The following is a 24,924-nucleotide window of genomic DNA, read 5'->3' as shown; positions in this document are numbered from 1 at the left end:
CAAGGTCAGAACCAGCCAAGAGGGGGTGGAGAAACATCGCGGTCCAGCTGGTGGCTAGAAGTCAGGGTTGGCAGGAGACGCAGAGCAGAGTGTTCCCAGGGACAGGGCGGGTCTGCTGGGCTCACATCTGATGATGGCATCTCTCCTCCAACCTGGAACTGGATCACAGGTTCGGCCTCGCACATCCAGTCTGCCTACACCCCACAGGGTCTTGACCCCCACTTGCTATAAATGATACACAGATAGTGATGACTGCTGTACGAGGGATGAAAAATTAACAACACCCAGGTAGATCTTTACACACTGACCTTAAAATAAACCTGCAGATTTGACTACATACTTTCACATCCCCAATTTCTTTAACCCATCTGACCTTCCACAAGCCTGAGGAGAGAACAAAATAAAAGTCTTTATGGGTGACAGTCATGAGTTGTGCCTGGCTCCAAAAACCCAACTAAAGATGTAACAGGGCGTGGTGTTGGGCGCATTCATCCTGTCTTAACTTCCTATGTTAACGTGCTGTGACATCAGAGGTAAGTTACGCTCACCTCTCTGAGCTCTGGTTTCTTTGTAAAATGATGGAGCTGGGTCGGATGATTCTCTGTTTCCAGTTCTGAAATTCTACGAACCTAAAAACCTGTGTAAAACTGCTGCACGTTCCTTGATAAACTAGATGCTTCAGAAGCACTTGCACTGGTGCAGTGGGCCGGATCTCCTCCCTCGCCCTGGATTAACAGAGGTCCTTGTTCCTTCTCCCCTCCTCTCACCCGTATCTTTGCAGGTGTGCATCCTCGAGTGTGAAGAGAAGGTCTTCCCCAGCCCCCTCTGGACTCCATGCACCAAGGTCATGGCCAGGAGCTCTTGGCAGCTCAGCCCTGCCGCCCCAGAGCATGTGGTGGCTGCTCTCTACCAGCCGAGAGCTTCGGAGATGCAGCATCTGCGGCGAATGCCCCGAGTCCAGAGCCTGTTCCAGGAGCAGGAGGACCCCGAGCCTGGCATGGAGGAGGCTGGTGAGATGGAGCAGAAGCAGCTGCAGAAGAGATTTGGGGGCTTCACTGGGGCCCGGAAGTCGGCCCGGAAGTTGGCCAATCAGAAGCGGTTCAGTGAGTTTATGAGGCAGTACTTGGTCCTGAGCATGCAGTCCAGCCAGCGCCGGCGCACCCTGCACCAGAATGGTAATGTGTAGCCTGGAAGGGGCGTTCTTCCCAGCTGTACCGGCCACTGCAACCCATGAGTGAGTTGGGCACCAATAAGCTGGGGGCAAGGAGAGACCTCACACACCAACTGTCTTAGCCTTGCTCCCAGGCCTAGAAGCACATTCATCCCCAAACACACACACACACACACACACACACACACACACGCACACACACACACACACCCCTCAAGGAGTCCAGCCCACCCTTTCTCTAGGCAGCAAATATTTTCCTATGATTGCACCTTGAAGCTGACCACTTCTGGCTAGAGACTGGTTACCATGGGGATAATAGTAGTATGTTAAGATAACTAATTCTTCTATCACTCCCCAGGAGCTTAGTTACTATGGGGACAGTTAAGTGGACCAATATGCCCATCCGGTTGCCATAGCAACCAGTCAGCTCACCTTTCCTCGAGATTCTCTCTCTAAACACCGAGAGCAGGACCTACTCTTAGCCATTAGCAGAGTCTGATACCACAGCTATGATGGTGTTATTTCATCTTCAAAGACAGCTTACTGATCCCTTCTCCTTTCCCCAGATCTCAGGGTGCCTGGCTCTGTGGAAACATTAAAGTTTCCCATTTTACCTGGCCAAAGAGGTCTTGTTAAGATCAGGAGTTGTGGTTTCTGCTCTTCCTCCTTCCATAAGCCATTTGTCCATCCTGCTACCTTGCCAGAGAGGGACTGATACCTTATGGTCAATGGTATCATTACTGAGCAAGACGTGGAGAATTTGAACCGAGTAGCTACTAGAATATAGACTAAAGGGGTTCATCTTCTTTCCTCCATTTCGATTCTTTCCAGCGTGCCTTTTTTTTTTTTTTTTTTTTTTTTTTTTTTTTTTTTTTTTTTTTTTTTGCTTGCTTTTATTCCTCTCTTCTTTCTTCCTTGTTCTCTCTTTCTTCTGCTCTGTTCCTACCCCCACAGGCACCTTATGCAAGTCCACATGTCTAATAATATACATCAAAGACTCTAATTGATTACCTGTCATTCAAAACCCAACTTTCCTTAGGCCATCAACCAATACATCACTTTGAGTGGCATTGGCAACCTAGCACAGTAGAATTTTCTGAAAATTTAGGAAAATCCCAACCATCAAGGCTATGTGCCTTAATTAGTATATGGGAATATGATCATCTGCAGAGTCTCATACGTCTCCTTAAATAGCTAAGAAACTTGCCTGTATGCATCCATTTTGCATTGCTACGAAGGAATACCTGAGGCTGGGTACTTTATAAACAAAGTTTATTTGGCTCACGTTCTGCAGTCTATACAAGAAGCACAGTACCCGCATCTGCTTCTGGTGAGGCCCTCGGAGAGCTTTGACTCATGGCAGAAGGCAAGGGGAGCTGGCGTGCCACATAGCAAGAGGGGGCAAGAGAGAGAAAAGAGGAGGTCCCAGCCCCTTTAACAACCAGATCTCCCATGAACTCATTACTGCGGGGTGGGCACCAAGGCATTCCTGAAGGATCCACCCCCATGACCCATACACTGCCCACTAGGCCCACCTCCAACACTGGGGATCACATCTCAACATGAAATTGGAAGAGGACAAACTTCCAAACTGTATCATTGCCCTAACACAACCAGTCAGTTCCTCACAATCACCCCAAAACATTACCCAAGTGGGGCTTTTCCCTGAGTCCGAGCATAAGAGAAAAAATATCTGCATGTGCTGTTTTTTTTTGTTTTTTGTTTTTTGTTTTTTGAGGCGGAGTCTCGCTCTGTCGCCCGGACTGGAGTGCAGTGGCCGGATCTCAGCTCACTGCAAGCTCCGCCTCCTGGGTTTACGCCATTCTCCTGCCTCAGCCTCCCGAGTAGCTGGGACTACAGGCGCCCGCCACCTTGCCCGGCTAGTTTTTGTATTTTAGTAGAGATGGGGTTTCACCGTGTTAGCCAGGATGGTCTCGATCTCCTGACCTCGTGATCTGCCCATCTCGGCCTCCCAAAGTGCTGGGATTACAGGCTTGAGCCACCGCGCCCGGCCTGCATGTGCTGTTTTATGTTGCGTCCCATACCATCAGAGGTAGTGTCACTAATAACCTCCTATGATGATATATTATGGCATATGCTAAATTTTGGTGGCCACACCTTTAGCCTGGAGACGGCCCTTTGCCAGGTAGGCCGGCATGTTCACCACAGGCCTCTACAAATTATGGACACATATATTAAGTAGTGAAGAAAAGCTGATGTGTTTATTGTAGCAGGAGAACTCTCTCCAAAGGCCCCAAATTAACCTGCCTGCTTTTGTAAGTCATACCGTGGATGCCTTCCACAGCCTCCTATTCTCTCTAACACATATCTGCACAGCACCTAGACAGCAAAATCGTTCAAAAGTAGCATGGGTTTGATTCTTTCAAATCTTAAAGACATTGCTTCTTTAAAGTGGCTCTTCAGGGACGTGCTGAAGCTCATGTCTAATTCTGAACGATGGCAATTGATTCTTTACTAAACACGTGAAATCAGGCCTCCATTACAGGAATCCATTTATTTTTTAAAAATGAATCGAGCCTCTATTGGGCAATTGGTTTTCTAATCTCCTGTTATGCTCCAACTGAGAGGCACTGAAACAAAGCCGGTAGTAACTTCTGCTGTGGCTCTGCTCAATTTCAAGGTTCTGGATGGAACCGGAACATTAAACCAGCTCATTTGGTATATTGATGACTCTCCTTTCTCCTTCTGCACCGTCTGTTTTCTTTTCCCCAACATGCAACAGTTGGTGAGTATCCAATATGGATATTTTGAGTCTGTAACAGCTGGCTTCACCTTATTTCATTCACATACACAACCAACCTGCCTAACAGTGATGAGATGTCTCCATCTTAGGAACTTGTTACCAAATGCGTCCTTTGACTTCTAAGGTATCGTAATATAATCGACATGAAAAAGGCTGGAAGAAGTGGGGCCACCTTACACTGGAAGGGATAAAGCCCCTATTCAGGGCCGGGGCGTGTGTAAGCTCTTGCCTGTAATCCACACTTAGGGAGGCCGAGGCTGGTGGATCACCATAGGTCAGAAGTTTGGAGACCAGCCTGCCAACATGGTGAACCCGTCTCTACTAAAATCAAACTTGCTGAGGCGTCGTGGTGGGCACCTGTAGTCCCAAGCTACTTGGGAGACTGAGGCAGAAGAATCGCTTGAACCCGGGAGGCGGAGGTTGCAGTGAGCCGAGATAGTGCACATTACACTCCAGCCTGGACAAGAGCGAAACTCCGTCTCAAAAAAAACGAAAACAGGCCGGGTGTGGTGGCTCAAGCCTGTAATCCCAGCACTTTGGGAGGCCGAGACGGGCAGATCACGAGGTCAGGAGATCGAGACCATCCTGGCTAACATGGTGAAACCCCGTCTCTACTAAAAAAATACAAAAAAAACTAGCCGGGCAAGGTGGCGGGCGCCTGTAGTCCCAGCTACTCGGGAGGCTGAGGCAGGAGAATGGCGTAAACCCGGGAGGCGGAGCTTGCAGTGAGCCAAGATCCGGCCACTGCGCTCCAGCCTGGGCGACAGAGCGAGACTCCGTCTCAACAACAACAACAAAAAAAAAACGAAAACAAACAAACAAAAAAACCCTATTCAGAAAGTGTAATGATGTCCTAGGAAGGAAAGGTGTCGGGGTGCAGGCCCACCTCTAGACAGAACTTGTCACAGCTGGTCTTGGGGGTCTGCCTGCCTTTCCTCTGACCCCATACTGCCTTCCTCTTTTCTGCTACCCTCAGGCTTTGATCCTTCTAGGCAATGGAGACTGAGTACATTCATTCATGGTCAGGTATCAGTGCCATCAAGCTCAAAGAGCACTTGCAAACAAAAGAACTATAAAACAAGGGCACTATTTCGCATGGGCTCCAAATACCAGGGAGAACTGTTCCCCAGGAGGGGGCTTGCCGCTGTGCCTATCGAGTCACAGCCCACAGACCTCCCCTTTAGTCTATTAGTCCGGCCAGTAGACCCGGGTCTGAGAGAGATGTGGAGGAGCTGAGGACCCCTCGGGCTACGTTAGGAACGATTTCTTTGGGTTGATAGCTTTTCCTTGCCTCCCTTTCACTGCTTCCGTCTCCAGGGGGAATAGAAAAGGGTGAGAAAAACCATCAGGTTTGCCATTTTTCAATCATTTCTGTCTCCCCAGGCGTCCAGGTGATCCCCCAAACAGCATGTGTCCAGCCCCAGACCTGCCGCCTAGGAATCAGGATTCCTTCTTCCCCAAGGCACTGAGCGTCTGCAGATCTGGCAGGCTTCGTGGCCTCCAGAACCTCCCCGTCTGATTGTTCCTCCCCAGGCCCCGGCATGTTTCACCACAACCCTGTTGCTACATCAGAGTGTATTTTTGTAATTCCTCTAGCTACCATTTCAATGGCCCCATCTCTCCTGCTCACCTGCCTCTTCCCCCTTCTAGGGGCAGGTGAAAGGGATAGGAAATTGAACCTGGGGTTTTGACTCGCCACTGCCATAACTTGTTTGTAAAAGAGCTGTTCTTTCCGACTGATTGTTTTAAACAACGATTTCTCCATTAAACTTCTACTGAGCAAATGGTTAATAAATTGGTTTGCTGTTTTTAAGTGAAGTGACAGAAGCAGACTCTGCACACAAACCAGCGCTGTGGCTGCCGGGAAGCAGAGGTAAAGTGCATGGCCCTGCTGTGTAGAAAGGAAGATGGGCAGGCTGAGCGCAGTGGCTCACGCCTGTAATCCCAGCACTTTCGGAGGCTGAGGTGGGTGGATCATGAGGTCAGGAGTTCAAGACCAGCCTAGCCAACGTGGCGAAATTAGCCAAGCATGGTTGGCACTTGTCTGTAATCCCAGCTACTCAGGAGGCTGAGGCAGGAGAATTGCTTGAACCCGGGAGGCAGAGGTTGTTGCAGTGAGCCAAGATCGCGTCATTGCACTCCAGCCTGGGAGACAGAGCGAGACTCCTGTCTCAAAAAAAAAAAAAAAAAAAAAAAAGAATGGGCAAGGTGCACCCCGATGGCACAGCGCCCAGATCCAAGTGCAGCCGGTGGGCGAATGAATGCACATGGCTGTGTGAGTGGACGGGCCAGAGAGAGGGCAGTCTCTCCAAACCCCTGCGTGCATCAGCACCGCAGAGAGGCAGGCTGCTGGCGCCACCCCCAGTTTCAGATGGTAGAAATCTGCCTTTTTACCAAGCTCCAGGTGGTACAGATCCTGCTGGTTTGGGTCCATTGGACTGGGACACACAGCAAGGAGCAGGGCAGAGAAAAACCTGCTGATGCCACTTTTATCTCCAGCTTCACACGTTAGGGTATGTCACTGTCAGAGTCCAGCCGAGAAACACAAGGCAACCCAAACCGAGTCTGTCAGGGAGAGTTAACCATCTACATGAATGGGCAGGTCTAGATCAGCAAGGGATGGAAAGGCACTCTGTTGGGAGCCGGAGAGCCCTGGTAGGGGTAAGGGAGTTCCTGGACCCACAAGGACTCGAGCTCTCCATCGCTTTCAGCAGAGAAATACAGCCATTTACTCACACACTGTGGGAGACAGGATTCAATACCCCCACTTCCCTCTGCTCCCCGCTTTCAAACTCCAGCCTGGTGTCTGTCAGCCAAATCCACCCAGAAGCTGGAAAATTGGGGGGTCAACCCACTGATGCAGCTGCAAAGGTAGGGGTCAGGGGGCAAGCTACAGATGGAAAAGGCAGGTAGCTAACTTGGTGGGGGTCTTGACAAAAGCAGTAAAATAGGTAATTCTATTCGAGGTGTTCTTAGAGGGATGAGCTGGAACAAGGACACAGAGAAGGGGAGAAGGAGGTCCCTGACTGCACTTCCAAGATATAAAAAAAGGCAAAAAGGAGGGAAAAAGAAACTGCTTTGTGGGCTGCTGGGTGTGGCTGACTCAGGCCATAATGAAGTACCTGAGTAGGATACCCCCACTGGCCAGCAATGTGAAGGAAGGGTCCCTGCAACCCGCCCCAAGAGACACTTCACAATTCCCAAAGCTCCTCACTGCCTCTTTGCCTTCCCTATTCCCCAGAGCCTCTTCCTATAGCTCCTGCTTCTCCCCACCAGAAGGATGACTCAGTGCGGAAAGGATCCTGCTGGGTCTCCCACCTAGCCCCCCACCACCTTGAACTCTTATTTTAAATATACCTTGAACGTTTAAACACATTTCCACAACTTCTTCAAGCAAGTCTGGTTTATTTGGCCTGGTCTTGGAATCTATCATTGCTTCACCAAGTGGTTCTTAAAGTTCAGCAAAACTGAAATTGCACAAAGCAGCCCCTGGGTGGAATGATACCTTCTGCTTCCAACAGCCTTCCCACCTAGGCCAGCTCTGCCAGCCACTTGGGCCATCGCAGCACCTTGAACTGATGTCTGTACACAGCAGACCATGTTCAGAAGCCATTCGAGAGGTAGCGTGTGACGTATTTTCTCCCATGTCACTTGCTTGCTCCTCAAAGGACTCAGGAATGCAGTCAAGAAAAGCAGCAGAAAATACTGCCTGGAGTGCCATTATTTCCCAGTTTATACCCCGGGCAAGTTACTGAACCTCTGCCTCACTCTTCCCATCTGCAAAATGGGAACAATAACAGCACTCTCTCATAGGGTCATTTATAATAGGGAATCCATGTACACACTTGGCCTAGTCACTGGGAAGTGTTACCTACTGTTAGTATAAGCGAATCAACATCATGCTTTGCTACAGTGTGATATGCTACCATTTGTGTAACACCAAGGACAAGGACAGTGATAATCTTATTTGTTGCAGGGGAAGGGGCAATGGACAGGCACACATTAAATCAGACAACGTACCATTTTATTCCTTATAAAATATATTTCATATTGTTGCTGTAAAAACATTACATTTCACATTTTTTAAAAAATTTTTTAACAGTAAAAATAATACTTGGAAGACAGCTGAGGGAAAAGGCGCCAATAAGACAAATTCACAGATGGGATTTATCTCCCTCTTTTTTTTTTTTTTTTTTTTGCCCCTGGTAAAAGTCAGAACCTGGGATGACCAGAAACAGGACAGATTTCTCCCAGCAAATCAGAGTTTCCACATCCAAATGAATATTGTTCTCCAAGGAGTCAAGCTATGGACTCACAACAACAAATGTGGCCGCGGCTCAAAACACTCTCTGAAATCACACAATTGCTTTCTGAGCCAATTTAAAAGTCACACGATTGAATCCAAGCTATTTTACTTTAAATGGTCCTTTTGCTTTGCACCTGAGACCTCTCTTGGCCACAGATGTCATTCGCTGGACTCCCTGGGTACTAAATGAGTGTCTAGCATCCTTAAGGTTGCTCAACACACAGCCCCAGACTCTGAAGGTGATTCCAAGAAATATTCTGAAAATGTCACATCACTGGAATCAACAGTTTCCCAAGATAACTGCTTTGGAAATCAGTCCCGTTAGTTTCTAAAAGCCCACCTGCGGCATCTTCCTTCCATCAGAGTCTGCTGCCCGGGTGGGCTGGGAAGGAGGGAGATACGAAGATGCAGAAAGTAGGTGTGATCACTGGGTCAGTTCCCAAGCCACCCTCACCCTCCAAGAAGACATGAATGGAGCAACCCCGAGAACAGAGCACGTGTGAAGAACCAGCACGACAGCCACAGGATGGCAGCGTGGGTGAAAGGGAGGCAAGGAGGCTGTCAGCGCCAAGGAGGAGAAGGGGCATGAGCACAGGCAGGGAAGGCGGCACCAAAACCAAGCAACAAGAACAAAGCAAAACCACCGTGGTTTCCAAACTGCTCCTCCCTTTATTCCTCCTTGCTTTCCTGCCCTGTATACCAATGGCATAAGAAGCCTGACACACAAAGAGAAAAATCCGTATATCCAGTTATATCTACACGGTTGAAACTGGGGGCAGGGGGAATTCAAACAGCTTTCTCAAGACGAGATGGCAGTGAAAACTCTGACAGAGAGGGGAAGGGAAGGTCCTCCTGAGCCCACGCGTAAGAACACGCCCTCCCCTCCCCATGAGGATCTGAAGCTGGGGATCGTCATGGGAAGTGAAACACCATCATGGGTCAGGAAACATGGGTCAGGAAACACCATCGGCAGCTGCCAGCCTTTAATTCTCAAGGAGGTCGAAGGGACAGGAAGGAGAGCCCTGCACCACCTCAGGCTAGCCTGGCTTTGAGCTTTACCAAGAGACAGAATTCCATATACTTTTTTTTTACGAAGTTATAAAAATATACCCCATCACCAAAGACACCTGTGCATAAGTGTCTGTCCCTTCTGCCACCAACCTAGGGCACTACACCCTTCCCAAAATCATGCCCCTACTGCCAGATCTACAGATTTTATAACACTCAAAGTGTCCTGCATTAAAAAACACATGTCTATTTCCTGCGTGAAGGGACCAAGGGAGCCCTGGTTGCCCAGGTACCTTCACCCAGGACTGGGAGGACGGCCTCGATGATGACCAAGGGGTGGGTGCTGACACTCCATCCTAGGACAGGTGGCTGGGTATGATTCCCTGAGCCCCTGACAGCTGGGACACAGAGCCAGGACTTGTACCCAAGGCAGCTGGGCAGCGGACGGTCACATCCCAGCAGGCCCTGAGGAATCCCCACATAAGTCATGCTAGGAGGAAAGTAAAACGCCAAAACAGAAACATGTCCTGCCGTCCGGGCGTGGCTCACTCTGTCTTCACGCACGGCTGGTTGGCATGGCGCTAAACTCCCTAGACCTCCCTCCTTCTCCACAAGAACAGCTCTGCTTATCGACCTGCACGCAGCCCAGGCTCTCCTAGATCTACAGAGGCTCCAGAAACACCAAGGGCCGAAACGCCAGCAGCCACTAACCCAAACCCACATCTTCCTTCTGTCATTTCCTCATCCTGATGCTCACGGGTGCAAGGCCTCTCCTTGGCCTTCCTCATCCTGCTTTCAGGCAGCAAACAGAAATGGGGAAATCCCTGGTGGGGCCAGGAGACAGAAAGGAACCTCCAAGAACCTCCCTGGGTCTCTCCCGGCCACCCAAATAAAAGGAAACTTCAATCAGCAAAGGCTTCTGAATACATCATAAAAGAAAACAAAACATTTCTGAGGCGTCCTTTCCATAACCGGAAGGAGGAGGCGTCAGGAGGGCGCTTTCTCAGGTCAGAGCAGAGAGTTTCCAGACGCTCAAAGCCTCCAGGAGTTCCTCAAGGAAAGAGAAGGGTCAAGGTAGTGTTTAACTGCCACATTCCAAAAAGTGAATTCTGATCAGCCTTTTGGCTCAGCTTTTTGGCAACAGTCTTTTAAAAAATCTCTTTCTCTGGGCTTTAAGAAGCCATTTAATATTTGTTGGGGTGCAACCCAATGTCTGAGGGAACCCAGATTTACGTTGTTGTCACCAAGAAAGGGCTTTCCTTTGACTTCCATGCAGGGTGCTCAGACAGGGAACAGGAGGTACCCTCCGAGAAGGGCAAACCCCTCTTCCCCCAGCCAGGCAGTGCTGTGCTCTGAGTCACCCATCAGCCAGAAACTCATTTTTTTTTTTTTTTTTAAGAAAAGTAAATTCATCTTGCTTACAGTCCTTTCTGGAAGAGTTGAGAAAGCAAAGAAGTCACCGACTCAGCAGGAAGCAGAACGAGCTGTTCCTTCTTTTGATACATACAAGCTAATCCCCGAAAGAGCGGGGATGTGGGAAACGGAGGGTAATTAATTCTTTGGTCACTGGTTCACTGCTGAATACCCTTGGTCAGTTTTGGCTCTCTCCTATTTTAGGGGGAAAAATATTTTTGTATCTTTTTTTAAAAAATAAAATGTTCCCACAATGGGAGAAAATTGCTTTAAGTGTTACACCTTAGCCAACAGAGCCCGAACTCCATGTTTCCGTTCTTTCTCTTTCGGTTTCTGCTGAGGACTAGTGACACGTCGGCCTCTTTTCAGCGGCTGCTGGCAGGGCCAGGAGCAGAGTAGAACCTGCAGCAAGGCTCAGTCCAGGAAGCGCTGGCAGGCCTTCTTCCACCGGCAAGCTGTGCACCACTGGTCCCGGTGCTCGATGCCATACACCTTGCGGCACTTCTTAGCCTCCCCTCGGGCTTTCCTGTAGAAAGAGAGGAATGCAAATCGAGTCCCACACAGGTGGTGGGCCCGGGAGAGCGGCCAAGTGGGACTAGGAGAACAAGCAGAGGCCAAAGGGGCAGCTCCCAGCAAAAGCCACCAGGACCAGGGGCCATAGGCTCTGAGGACCAAACAGTCATCCCATCTGGTGTGTCCACCATCTGAGCTCCTCTCTGGGGACTAACCCTGGTGACTTCATCTGGGTGGGGTCAGCGTCCACACCACTGGAGACAGGGCACAGAAACCAGAAGGCAGGGGATGACAGCGGACATCTCACCTGGCACCACTCTGGGCCCGGGGTGGAGAAGTGACGATCAGGTGAGATTTCATCACAGGTGCTGGCTGCTGGGGCTCGCTGAAGCTTAGCGACCGGCTCCGGACCTGGGTGTGGGGAGAGGGGCCATGAGCAGAGGGACAGTCAGTAAAGGTGAGGGAGCCATCCTGAAAGACAGGCAGCCACCCATCCCCAGCTCCTTCTGGTGCAGGAGGCCTTGCGCCTTCCCAGGGAGAACACTCTAGCCGAGGGCAACTCTCCGCAGGAGAGTGAGGAAGGAGCAGGCCTTCATGCCACACTCAGGACCCAGCTGAGGACAGGGACAGGGGGCCACTGGACCTGGCCCCCTCTGAGGCTCTCCCTGCAGGGGACTTGGACAGAGCCGCCATGCCTGGAAGCCTCGCGCTGTCTCAGTGGCATCACTGGCAATCTGATTTACAATGTGACACCGCCCTGCAGGAGATAACTCAAGACCAGCGCCTGCTAGGTAGAGTTCCAAATGACTTCCCGCTGACTTGAGTTTGGGGTCCACCATGGCCCTTGTCCCCAGTGGCCTTGAGACTTCTGACCCAGCCCACACAGCCTCCACATTCTCCCCCTTCCTCTCCTCTCAGCATTAAAATCCTAAAAACACCCACGGGCACTAGGGGCTGATGGAGCACTGACCCCAGCCTCACCTGGCGATTTTCTTGACAAGAAACCTCCTTGCTCTGGACATCCTCTACAAGTGCCCCCTTCCACCTCCGCGAGGGGCTGTGGCCAGATGGGGAGTGCCAGGGAGGGGGCGGCACAAAGAGACCTTCAACCCGTTTGGGGGATGGCGGCAAGATGGCCACATCGACCTGTGGCCAGGTGTCCTGTGCCCAAGGGATGGCCTCCAGCCCTGGCATATGTGGGAGAGCCCTCGGCCATAACAGGCCCCAGCCATGCTACCAGCACACTCACCGGAGAGAGGGAGCAGGCAGTGGAGGGGGCGGCAGCCCAGCTGACACTGGTGTAGATGTGTGGTGAGACAGGGATCTGGAAGGACGGCAGAGCCTGCAGAAGATGAGGGTGTCAGCCTGGATTCTAGCTCAGGAAGTGTTCAGAGTCTGCCCACAATCCCCACAGCCTCATGACGGCAGCAGAAGGTGCATCTCTGCATAAGTGCAATGACCAGCAAGAGCTGGGACACACTCGGCTTTCCCGAGGACAACACTGGAGCATCATCCAATGCTCTGAAGTCGTCTCCTTATTGCGAGGCTCCGACCTCATCTTGGAACCCTTCCCTCAGAGCTGGTCTACGTGCCGGCCTCATGACTTAATCACTGCAGAAGATTTAACTTCTCAACCGGATCACCTACCAAGAACATGCCACGGCAGGTGCCAAAAGAGGCCCCCAGCCTTCTGTGTCTTGGGGGCATGGCTGGGATAAGATATGGGATCCCCCAGCAACTGCTTGAGAGTGGCAGCGTGCTCACGGGTATCCAGGTTCACGGCTATTTGTGAAAACACCAGCCACATGTCTGGGCCCCGTAGGTCAGCCAGCGCTGCAAGCGGGTCAAACACGAAATCACTAAGCGGCCACTCATTCTAACAAGGAGGAGGGCTGGCTCGTTTTGTAAAGTCTTTCTCACTGAAAGCGATACCTTTTAATAACGAATTTGCACACTGTCCCAGGGACTGGTAAAATCGGCACAAAAGAATTTGAAGAAATATCAGCACACAGCAAGCTGCATGTTCCTTGAGTACCTACTACACGCAGGGAAGACCGCCCTAAACGTCACCCTCCGTGGTAAGTTTCTCATCCACACGGGCATAAGGTTGGTCCCTCTGGTACCTGCAACACCTTCTCATGCCTCTAGTAATCAGTACTTTCACTAGTTATTATAATTAACCATAGTTACATCTTCATTTCTCTCTCAATCCGAACCATGCCCTCCACAAGGGCAGGAACTAAGTCCTCTTCTACCCAAAAATCTTACTTAGTCCAATTCTTGGCCCATAGTTAGGCATTCGAAACATGCGTGCTGGACTGTTTCTCCATGGAACACAATTCCAGGACCTAGACATCACTGTAGGAAGCCCAACTACACGACTCCATCCTCTCTTAGAAGCAGAGGTGTGACAATGTCCCCGCCCAAATCCATCACCCAGTTACTTAGGGATTCAGCTAGATTTCTAGTAACCACTCATGACAGCTGCCGATGTAGATAACTCCAGGAATTCCCACATTTATTAAGCAGTGAATTCGGTTTCGTTTCTTTGTAGAAGAGATTAGCAATTTGGCCAAAGGGCTCAGCCTTCCATCAGGGTGGTCGGTAGCCTGTGATCAAGCTGGCCCGCGATGAGTCAGCAAGAGCCTGAGCCTCCAGCGAGCCCCGCCCCATACCTGGTATGCATGATCAGCCTGAATGTGCCAGAAGGACCCAGGAGCTGACTTGCTGAGAGCCCCTGAGGGCAGGGAGGACTCCGGGCCAGGATGTTCTGGGCCGGAGGACTGGGCTTTGTGCAGAGGTGGTGGAAGAGCGGACAGAGGCACGCCGGTCATGCTGGGGGTGGGAGTTGGCTCGGTGGTGGGAGTCCCAGGGACCAGGGTGCCCACGGCAGCAGCAGCAGCAGCGCTGGCAGATTCCTCCTTCATCTGCATCTCTGTGTAGTAGAAATCTTCCTCCCGCTTGAACTGATCAGAGTCCACCGTGTCCCTGTGTGAGAGGGAGATGCGGCATAATCAGGGGTGCGCTGCCCCCTTCAAACCTAGCGGGGACCGCAGCGGGGAGGGAAGTGATTGCTTGAGGCCACCCAGCAAGCCAGGGACGGAGCCCAAGAGAACACCTAGGAGCCTGGCTCCTGACGGGTGTCACCAGGATTATGTGCTGCACATCAATGGGAATTATTTTTCCTGGCACCTAAGGCTCATCCTCTCTCGGAACATGTGCCAACCTCTCCTCTGACAGGAAGCATCCCACGCTGAGCACGACCAAGAGCCCTCTCTGGCCCCACCTGCCTGCAGTCACGCTTTCCCCCCCAGGGCTGTGAGTCAGCTCCTACCACTAGCAGCCTGCAAAGTCGCTCTGCACAGAACACGATCCAGGCACCAGGGTGGGGCTAGCAGAGACCCACTCCCAAGGAGGAGTCGGTGGTGCAGTGCTCGGTCACCAAACATCTTGGAAACGGGGTCTCACCAACAACTGAACCAAACGACCCCATTTCTACCCAGAACTAAAACATCTTGCTTCCTGCAGTGAGGCAAGAAGACACATCCCCAAGATGGACAGAACTCCCTTCCCATCAACAGCAACAATGTTCACCAGGATGTCTTTCTCAGGCAGCCAGGAAGACACACCAGGGGGTGTTTCCAGCAAGCCACGTTCCCGAAAGCACTGTGGGCTGTGGGTCACGGGGACTCGGCAGGGTGGAGGGACACCTGCATGCGACCCTAGGCTAGAGGCCCTGGGCTCGCACCTACCCCAGGTGGAGGGCTTTGATGTGTCGTTTGATGCCCACTATGGAGCGCAGCACTTTGCCACAGTTTGGCCACAGGCACTTGTACATCACCTTCACCGAGTTCTAGAGGAAAGGAAGATGGGGTGAGTGGATATGTCTTTCTCCTTATCCCTCGCTCATCCTTACCCAGTGGGGACGCAAAGTGGCTGCTGTCCCCGGCCTGACCCAACAAAAACCTCCAGGAAAGGGGTTCTCTGGGACCAGAGAAACTTACAACCAGGGGCTAGAAAGCCCCAACCTAAGAGATGGTCCTAGTGGCCAAGACCGGTGCTCGGTGCTATGGCTAAGACCCCACTGGAGGCCTCTCCCACGCAGACCTCTGCAGGAGCACAGGAAAGAAGGCAGGAATTGGGGTGGAGACTAAAAGGGAAGAGGCTTTAAACAGGAGGAGGAGAATCCTGGGAGTATTACCAGGTAACAGAAGCAGCAATAGAAAACCGAAATGGGAGCAAACCCAAGACTATGTAAGGCCTGCAGGGTCCCCTCCCTCCATGGCTGGCTGTCCCCACACAGACATCATCCACTCCAGCCTGGGCTCCCACTCACACCATAATCACATACCTTTCTTTTTCGTGGAGCTGGTTCATCCAACAGGAAAGGGTCAGGATCGGTCTCAAAGCCATGATCAGTTTGGGGAGAACCAAAAGCATCCCCCAAATACTTGGGGCTGGCCTGGGGGTGGGGGGGCGAAGGGGTGGAGACACCACTGCTCCCACTCCAGTGACCGCTGGTAGTGCTGCTGCCGCTGTCTGAGACGTCACCGCTCTCCTTCCATGGGTCACAGGCCGCACGGGAAGCTGGCCAGACGAAGAGAAGATGAGAGGACGCTCACGGGCTTGTCCCTGGGCGAACTCTCCCTTCTGAGCTTCGGTAAACATGGAGAGGGGTTCATTCACGGCAGCAATTTCTCTTGGTAGAACTGCTCTGCCCTCGCAGACATTTCCTACCATAGCCACCTGGTCACCACTGACCAACAGATACACACGGCAAGTTCACTTTGTATACGATTCATACAAAGAGAACCTAATTGAAATTTACTTCTCTTTTTGAACAAAAAATTTTTTATATATGGGGTCTTGCTATGTTGCCCAGGCCAGTCTCAAACTCCTGTCCTCAAGCGATCCTCTGGCCTCAGCCTCCCGAAGTGCTGCCTGTTTCTCACTTTATACATTAAATAAAGGGGAGATGGGGAGGGAGAGGGGCAAAGCCTCTGCAGCCTCCAGGCCTGGTTGAGAATAGGCACACCCAGAGTGTTGGGTACCACCCGGAGCATTTTCCTACAGCTGAGGCCAGCTTAAAGGTCTTCTTGATCAGCTTTCCTGAAAAATGCTTTTTCAATCATCTAAACTCAGACCAGTCCACAGAAACCTAGGGGTGAAACAAACCACTCAGCCTCTGCAACTCTCAGGAGGGTGCGCAACATTTCCCAGGGCCAGCTTCGGCCCAGGTGGAACCTGCTTTAATCAGGAAGTACCACGTTTGGAGGAGGAAAGACAAGCTCTGCGAGCAATTCTGATCATTGCAAGGTGGCAGGGGGCTTTCGTGCCTGACGTGGCCCTGAAGCAGCTGCCAGGCTCCTGAATGCCTCCGAGCAGGAGGATAGGCATCAGCAGACATGGGGAATCTTCCGTTTTTAAACAGCATATCTGCAGGCTGCGCGGGCCCAACCCAGACTCTCTCACTCCTTGGCCAAAAATCCAGGTGAGTTTATAAGATAGGAGAATCTGAAATTCTGATATGTGGAAAAAACAAGAGAGAGGGGAAAAAGCTACCTGTCCTCAAAAGCCCCAACTCCCAACAGGGGCATTCCACAGAGCCCCCTAACTCTGCATTCCAAGGTCTACTAGCACATCCCTTGCAGCCAGGATAAAATCCTGCTTTCTCTCCTCCTGCTCATAGTCCAGACTCCTTCAGTGCTCATCAGGGATCTACCTGGCACAGGCTCCCATCTTCCCTTGTTTCCAGTCCAGACTCTCCTTACATCTCACATCCTAGAAGCAGCCTACCCAAAAAGAACGAGATGGAGAAAGAACTCTTCCCTTCCCAGATACCGCTGTCATGTCTCACAGCTATCACTGTCCCTTCCTGGGAACCAAGAGATTACTACATGTACATGTGTGCTTTAAAAAGGGTACACATTCAGGGCAGTAAACAAGAATCATTAAACAGGCCAACAGGTGAAAGACCCACACACATCCACTGATAGGAAAACAATCAGGGAGAGAAAGGCAGACAGCAGAATACTACATGGCTACATCTAGGATGCTCAGTACTCTGGGACAAAGGGCAGGTCAAGCGGCAGGCACATCCTACAAATGCAGCAGTCCTTCCATACAGGAACCACTCACAATGGCTCAAACGCATGAAATCTGTATGGCAGATTTTGACTGGCACACAAAGGAAGCAAAACATAAAGCAAAAAGTTATCTATGTTATAAGTTAATGTATAAGTTATAAGTGACTCCATCTTTGATCATAAGTTTTTCTAGGACACAGGCAATAAATACACATTTTATAGCACGAAAATAAAGTACTGCTCTACAAATGCATGGCACTGAGACCTTACGAGTGAACTTTTAAGAAATATTTATAATCCTGTTGTCTACACACAGACATACAAACACACATGCCATCCTAACCACACAGAAACCAAAGGGACTAGGTGGCGTTTGTGCAAATAGTATCCATGACTCTCTTAGTCAAGGTTTTGGTCATTGGATAGACCACACTTTGCAGAATACTTCAAGATAATTAGGCCAACGAAGCCTTATATTTCCACTGACTTCAGCTACAAGATAAAAAATATACTGTCACCAAAAAAATATTTAATAGACAATAAATTTGTTTTTTTTTTTTTTTTTACAAAGGGACTTAAAATTATCAGGATGATGGCCTATCAGTGAGATGCTTCTACACTGATGTGCCCTTGTGTATGCATGTATTATACATACCCTCCTGATGGGAACTGGAGTCAGTAATTTTCTTTTCTTTCCCTTTAGGACACTTTCCTGATCTTTCCACTGTTGACCCAACCATGCAGATCTCCTACTCTCCTGAGAACTTAGAAATTAACTTGTTTCCTCTTCCCTATTTGGCTGTGCTAATAGAGCAGGCATGCAATACTAGGCTTCACAGCTAGGTGTCCTCATAGTACGATGACTTCCTTTGGCAGCCAACTTTGAGTCACAAAAGTAAGTTTTCTCTCTCCCTTATGTTTAATTTCTATTTAGGGAGATTCCTTATGAGGGATACTTATGAAGGCCACTTTCCTCCTGCTATGTACTCAGAGCTAACTCCATATTTTCCTGTAAGCTTATAAGTAGCTTGCAATTCAGTTAGGTGTCCACCAATGAAAAAGTTCTTCCCTGGGAGTAAGGGAGGCCAGCCCTGCCATGAATTTCCCAAAAAACTTCAGGTTCACTACCAGTCTTGCCAAACTACTGACAAATACCCAGCAATCCTTTTTTCCCTCATATTATTGATAAAGTATTTTGGGGTTGCAACTACATAAATTTTGTTTTAATAAATTTGCCTTGAAGTCGAACCTCTGGTTTTTATTAAGCAATTAGACTTACTTTAGAATTTAACTCATTTATTCCGGGTCCTTGTCCCGTAGGCTCACACTAATTTATGAGACTGAACTAGGCATGTGGAACGAGGGCATGAATTTTCTCCACTAGGGGACCATTTAGCATATTTCTACAATGTGAACTAAATATTCCTCTACTGGCCTCATTCAGGCCCCACCAAAGTGCTGGGCTCAGCCACTCCCATGGAAGAACTTACTCCGCGGGCCACTGTGGCTCAGTCCCATGCTCAACCATCTTCACAATGCACCAGGAAACTCCTCCCCAGGTGAGGAAACTGAGGAAAAATAACGGATGCATCTAACTCCATGGCATGCAGCCAGTCGGAGCCACTGGGAGGGGTCCCTGAAAATTCTGTTGCCAGGCCAGTGACGTAGGCAACTAGCTGCTCTACACAGAGGATGTCTGTCGTGGGCCTCTGTCATGCCCAGAACTCAGCTGGGCCCCGCTTGCTCACCAGAGAAGTTGGCCTCGGTCCCGGGAGGACTCTGCACAACAGGGCTGCAGGACAGGGACGTCAGCACCATGGCCGCCATCATCTCATCCATTTCCACTGCGTCCGACTTCCTGGATTCACATGCATGAGTGGAAAAGGTTACTTCCTGGCACGGCGGGCCCATGGTCCTTGCAAAATGAGACACCGCTTCTGGCTGGTTTCACATGATCATCTTACACTTCTGGACTGACCCCTCTAAGTCCCCCCAACTCCAATCAGCCAGAGTGTGCTCAGATCATATAAACTAAGTGAAACATGAAGGTCTCCCCTTCTCCCTGAGCAGTACCCATTCTGAGCGATGCTTATAATATTAGGCAGCCCCGGTGTAAGCCACTGGGTCTCATCCCACTGTGACGCCCTGAGACAGCCCCATTCTCCCGTGACTTTGCTGCCAAACTCTGCAGCTTAAAAAGGAGAATTTTATTTAGGGGAAAGAGGATAGACTCAAAATGAAATGAACACGGGGACAAAAGACACCCACTGGAATTCAAAAGCACAACAATTACCTCCTTTCCTTGCCCCACATTTAAATTGAACAGGGAACAATTATATACTAACCACCTTCTCCCACCCCTCCCCCAAGAAAAATGGTAAGGCATTCTGACAGCTTCTGAATGTCAACAGAACCTACTACCCAAGCCAATGTGCAAATAAACCAGAAGCACTAAAATAAATCTCCCAACGCAAATGTCCATGCTTTCTACAGCAGAATTCTATAAAATGTTACACATAATTTTTTTAAAATCCATATATCACTACACTATTTGGAAGTAAAATTCGAGCTGTGTAGAAGTTAACGCTAAAGTATTAGGAAAACTTAGTCTGAAATAAACTTCTAAGTGGTCTGTTTCAAAGGGCTGTCTTAATTTATTCCTTATAATTCAGGTCCACTAAAATATGACTTGGGTTTGAAGCAGCTAAACCAAGACTATTAATACATTAAACATTAAAGACTATTAATACATTAAACAAATTAGCATCTCTGTTTTTGTATGATCTTTGAATTTTCATTTCCATATAACAGAAAAATAAATTCTTTGCCTGCATTTCGCTGAATACACCATCGCAAACATTGCTGCTCTGATCTGGTTTCAAAATACTGGGTCTACCGTGTTTTGTAGCATTCATAGACAAACACAGAGAGGTGAGATAGGGTGTGACTGCTTTGCACATCTTATATATAAGACAATTTCAGTTGGCAGATTTTCTTTTTAAATCTTAAAAGATCAATGTACATAGAGCATATAACATAGAAATTAGGATATATATTCTTAGAAAAAAGTCGTATCACAAAATTCTAAAGCAAAATACATTCTTCATTCAGTACCAATGGTTCTGAATATCTAAGCTACGGGTAAGCATGCTGCGGGTTGTGGACCAAACATAGTCTGCTGCTTGTTTCTGTAGGGTTTCAAGCTAAGAATGGTTTTACATTTTTAAATGGTTTGGTTTTGTGGGATTTCTTTTCTCTTTTTTTTTTTTTTTTTTTGAGATGGAGTCTCACTCTGTCACCCAGGTTGGCTTCAAGCAATTCTCGTACCTCAGCCTCTGAAGTAGGTGGGATTATAGGCAAGCACCACCACGCCCAGCTAATTTTTGTCTTTTCAGTAGAGACGGGGTTTCACCACATTGGCCAGGCTGGTCTCAAACTCCTGACCTCACGTGATCCACCCACCTTGGTCTCCCAAAGGGCTGGTATTACAGGCGTGAGCCACCACATCCAGCCTGTTTGTTTTTTGCTTTGGTTTGGTTTGGTTTTTGTTTTTAGAGCAGTCTTGCTCTGTCTCCCAGGCTGGAGTGCAGTGGTGCCATCAGTGCTCACTGTAGCCTCAACCACCTGGGCTCCAGCAATCCCCCTGCCTCAGCCCCCTAAGGAGCTGGGACTACAGGCAAAAGCCACCACGCCTGACTAATTTTTTTATTTTTTATTTTGTAGAGTCAAAGTCTTGCTATTTTGCCCAGGCTGGTCTCAAACTCCCAGCCTCAAGCAATCTTACCAAAATGGTGCAGTTACAGGTGTGAACCACTGCGCCTGGCCTAAATAGTTTTAAAAATCAAAAGAAGGATACAATTTATGGACATGTGACACAAGAAAAGTATGTAAAACTGAAATCTGAGGGTCCACGAATGAGGTTTTATTGAGGACAGCCATACCCATTTGTTTCCGCATCACCCCTGGCTGTTTGGACACCACAGCAGAGCTAAGCAGTGGGGACAGAGACTGTTTAGTCCATGAAGCCTAAATTATTTACTATCTGGGCCATTCAAAACAAGTTTGTTGACTCCTGATTTAAGCCAGTTCTTCCCCATCTCTCATCATAAACTATGACCTGATGTAGTTTAAGCACAAGAGGGGAAAAAAATAGCCCTTTGCCCAACCAAAGGTACATTGCCCATATAGAGCTATGGAAAAGAAAAGATGCCATTCTGGGGCAGGCAAGGTGGCTCACGCCTGTAATCCCAGTACGTTGGGAGGCCGAGGCAGGTGGATCACCAGCGGTCAGGAGTTTGAGACTAGGCTGACCAATATGGTGAAACCTTGTCTCTACCAAAAAATACAAAAATTAGCCAGGCGTGGTGGTGCACACCTGTAATCCCAGTTACTCGGGAGGCTGAGGTGGGAGAATCGCTTGAACCCAGGAGATAGAGGTTGCAGTGAGCCGAGATCATGCCACTCAACTCCAGCCTGGGTGACAGAGTGAGGCTGTCTCAAAAAAAAAAAAAAAAGAAAAAAGAAAAGATGCCAAAGATTCCCCTTTTCTGTGTCCCATGTGTCCCAATATCTTGGCACCCAGACGCCAATGACACCACATTTCTTCCACACCGCAAGGCAGCCCACACCCTCACACCACACTACCCACGTGACTCTTAAAACCCAATTTCTTCTCCCACACAAACCTCTTTGGGACATCAATGTTCCTGGAGACAGGCCTGTAGGCCAGGGCCTGGGCTCCGGGCTCCAGGGGTAGTGCCTGGGGACAGGGGCCCTGCAGCTCCGCCAGCCACACTTCCTCCACCCTGCAGGAGACCTGCAGCTTCTGCTCCAGCAGCCAGACGGTCACCTGACCCTCCATCCAGCTGTGCTGCTCCACCAGTCCTGTGCACTCTTGACCCCGATACCACACATAAACCTGCGGGAACAGGGACAGCAGCCAGCGGTCAGCCCTGGATGCGTCTCACCCTGAAGTTCTCAAGCACCCCACATCCCAGGAGCCAGGGTCTGCCTGCCACGAACCATGTTCTCTGCCTCATTCATCTTTTATTCAAGCAGATGTTCCCAGGTACTCACTTCCCACCTGAGTACCCACACAGGCTTGATTCCTCCCAAGGCAGATCCTTATCAGCTCTCTAGACTGGCAGGCAGCAAACATGTCAGCTTCTGCGACTTTCTCTGAATCTAGAATCTGTACTCATGTTCCTGCCTTCCTTGCCCCGGATGCACTGCCTGTCTGCTGGTGCCCAACTGACACTCTGAACTGCTCATTATCCTGCACTCAGAGGATGCTGAGTCCACCTGGGGACAACGTGGCAGGGTTACAGAGGCAGGTCAACCTCTCACCAGGGGGACCTGGAAGTTGGCTGGCCACCTTCCCTCACAGGCAGGGAGGCCTGGTGGGCACAAGCCTTGGCAGGGAGACAGAGGTAGAGTCCTTATTTAGGAGGCCTTGGGAGGGCAACGAAAGAGAACCCCAGGCACCTGGACCTCATGATAACATCAGACCCAGGGCCCTGGCACAGGGGCAGGGACGCTGGAAAAAGAAATCCACACCGAATCCAACTATACAAACATCTCTGACTCCTGAAAGTGTCTAAAGGGAATTCAAAGACGCAATGTTCTTTGACTCTCATAAGCCTGAGATGCTTTCCTTTGGTAAAGTTGTAAACTGAGGCAGATTAACAGAAATGTGGCTATGGCCATCCTTCAAACTGAGGTTTTGAACAAGCCAAAGCCCACAGCATCAGATGCTAGGTCTTGCCACCTTCTACAGACAACACTGTGGTAGAGAAGCCCTGGGTCTACTAACAATATCATATTCTCTTGGGCGATCTGCTGCCCAGGCACCCTGTGGCTGGAGGGCAAAGGTCTGCACTCAAAACGGTGTTCAGAGAGTTTGCGGCCTGTCACTAGGGCACCTCCACCCACCACCCCACGACTCGCAGGATGGGACACCTGTCCATGTTGGGATCAACCTACCTTCTGCCCAGGCTGAAAGGCCACCTGCTGAAGGCCCGAGGTGCTGGGAGCCTTAACGACTTCCTTGGGCTGCTCCTGGCAGGGGGTGTCATCAGAGGCGATGAAAGGCTGGGGAGCGGCCCCTTCCAGCAGTGGCTCCGAGGGTGGGGCGGTCGAGGGCCCCTCCGAGGCACTGGGTCCCAACACCCGGGCTCCGAGGAGGGACCGCTTTCCAAGGCGCCGGGACAGGACGCTCGCCATGCTGCTGCCTCTCCTCTCCTGCGGAGGCGAAGGGGACACTGAGGCCTCTGCCCATCACCTGGGGGAATCAGGAAGCTTTCAGGAGGGAGCCCCACACAGCAGGAGCCAGGAAGGGTCTGCTCAAGTAAGTGAACCCTTTAAAGTCAACTTTTACCATCCCTCCTTTTCACAAAAGTGATATCCATTCCTAGTAGAATAATCAGAAAATACTCTGTGTACACAGAAAAACAAACCACTCAGGAACCTGCCTCCCCGGGAGGCCCACTCTTCCTATACACCAGGCCAGGCTTCCTTCTGTGCGTGTATGTACACTTTTATTTCTGTAAAAATGGGACTGCTGTTTGGTAAACTGTATTTTTACTTAACTGTGTAAGTTTTGCAATATCATTCAATATTATTTTATAAAAACATGTTTAGAAGCCACTCAGCATTTTCCTAGGTGGACACATCATTCCTATTCTAATCTCTTACTATTTATTGTACCCAAAGGCTGCACCCAATGGTCTGCCGTCTAAACTTCTCTGCCTGCAGGGAGCATCCTCTGAGCTAAACCTCAGCACACACACATCAATCACGGCTTCCGCAGGGCAACTTCCAGGATACGATATTGCTGGGTCAAAGCCTGAGGACATCTGATGCACATAGATTCTCAAGCTCAGCTAGCTCAAAGCTGCAAAGAACCATAGAAACTTACCGAGCTTGGCTAGGTGTGGTGGCTCACGCCTGTAATCCCAGCACTTTGGGAGACTGAGGTAGGTGGATCACTTGAGGTCAGGAGTTCAAGACCAGCCTGGCCAACATCGTGAAACCCTGTCTCTACTAAAAACACAAAATCAGCCAGGCATGGTGGCGCATGCCTGTAATCCCAGCTACTCAGGATGCTGAGGCAGGAGAATTGCTTGAACCCAGGAGGCAAGAAGCTGCAGGGAGCCAAAATCACACCACTGCACTCCAGCCTGGACAACAGAACGAGACTGAGACTCCAAAAAAAAAAAAAAAAAAAAGAAATGAACCAAGCTCCTCTCATCTTACACTTGAAGAAACTAATGTTGAGCACATGACTTGTTCAGGTGGCAAAGGTAGTTGGTGCAAGAATCTGAACAGGCCTCTCAAAGTGAGTCCCTATCAGGGGACCGGCTGACCCACAGTGCTCCCAGGCCTGACACTGCTGGCAGAAGGGGACGAGTCAGACCCAGTGCTTTGCAAATTCAGGTTGCCCTCCTCCTACGGAGCACACGCAGCTCCTCAGTTCCTAATCTCTGCTGTTCCAGTCCTCTGTTCCCTCCTATTCGCTTATTATGTGCAAAGCATATCCCAGGTGCTGTGGGGTCACAGCAGGTATAAAACACCAGGGTTTCCAGGGACCTCAGCATCAATGTTGACTGCCCCCCACCCCTCTACCACCACCACCATCACCCCCCATCCCCTCACCTCCCCCCCA

At 49.9% G+C, this 24,924-nt stretch overlaps 2 protein-coding genes across 10 annotated transcripts in view; one reads left to right on the top strand and one right to left on the bottom strand.

Moving 5' to 3' along the window:
• PNOC (prepronociceptin) overlaps positions 1 to 5,730 on the top strand; it is a 27,066-nt gene extending 21,336 nt beyond the window's left edge. The window contains exons 1-3 of one of the 3 annotated variants that reach the window (XM_017884885.1): positions 393 to 533; positions 782 to 1,234; positions 5,319 to 5,730. In XM_017884885.1, coding sequence (XP_017740374.1) covers positions 848 to 1,186 — 339 coding nt within the window. In that variant the 5' untranslated portion in view covers positions 393 to 533; positions 782 to 847 and the 3' untranslated portion in view covers positions 1,187 to 1,234; positions 5,319 to 5,730. Of the gene's footprint in view, positions 1 to 392; positions 534 to 781; positions 1,235 to 5,318 lie in introns of those variants that run through there. The other 2 variants (XM_017884877.1, XM_017884868.1) reach the window with 2 other exon arrangements.
• Positions 5,731 to 7,942: 2,212 nt separating this feature from the next.
• Positions 7,943 to 24,924, bottom strand: part of ZNF395 (zinc finger protein 395) — a 44,777-nt gene continuing 27,795 nt past the window's right edge. For 4 of the 7 annotated variants that reach the window (XM_017884856.1, XM_017884825.1, XM_017884847.1 and 1 more), the window contains exons 2-10: positions 23,244 to 23,501; positions 21,947 to 22,179; positions 19,010 to 19,119; positions 15,527 to 15,762; positions 14,928 to 15,028; positions 13,851 to 14,163; positions 12,425 to 12,517; positions 11,483 to 11,586; positions 10,888 to 11,188 (exon numbers count right to left, since the gene is read on the bottom strand). In XM_017884856.1, the coding sequence (XP_017740345.1) occupies positions 11,077 to 11,188; positions 11,483 to 11,586; positions 12,425 to 12,517; positions 13,851 to 14,163; positions 14,928 to 15,028; positions 15,527 to 15,762; positions 19,010 to 19,119; positions 21,947 to 22,179; positions 23,244 to 23,483 (1,542 nt within the window). In that variant the 5' untranslated portion in view covers positions 23,484 to 23,501 and the 3' untranslated portion in view covers positions 10,888 to 11,076. Of the gene's footprint in view, positions 11,189 to 11,482; positions 11,587 to 12,424; positions 12,518 to 13,850; positions 14,164 to 14,927; positions 15,029 to 15,526; positions 15,763 to 19,009; positions 19,120 to 21,946; positions 22,180 to 23,243; positions 23,542 to 24,924 lie in introns of all 7 variants that reach the window. The other 3 variants (XM_017884796.1, XM_017884805.1, XM_017884815.1) reach the window with 3 other exon arrangements.

The sequence above is a fragment of the Rhinopithecus bieti genome, unplaced genomic scaffold, assembly GCF_001698545.2.
Source record: "Rhinopithecus bieti isolate Rb0 unplaced genomic scaffold, ASM169854v2 scaffold_315, whole genome shotgun sequence".
In the NCBI taxonomy this organism is placed as follows: domain Eukaryota; kingdom Metazoa; phylum Chordata; class Mammalia; order Primates; family Cercopithecidae; genus Rhinopithecus; species Rhinopithecus bieti.
This window is presented reverse-complemented; position numbering and strand designations above follow the sequence as displayed.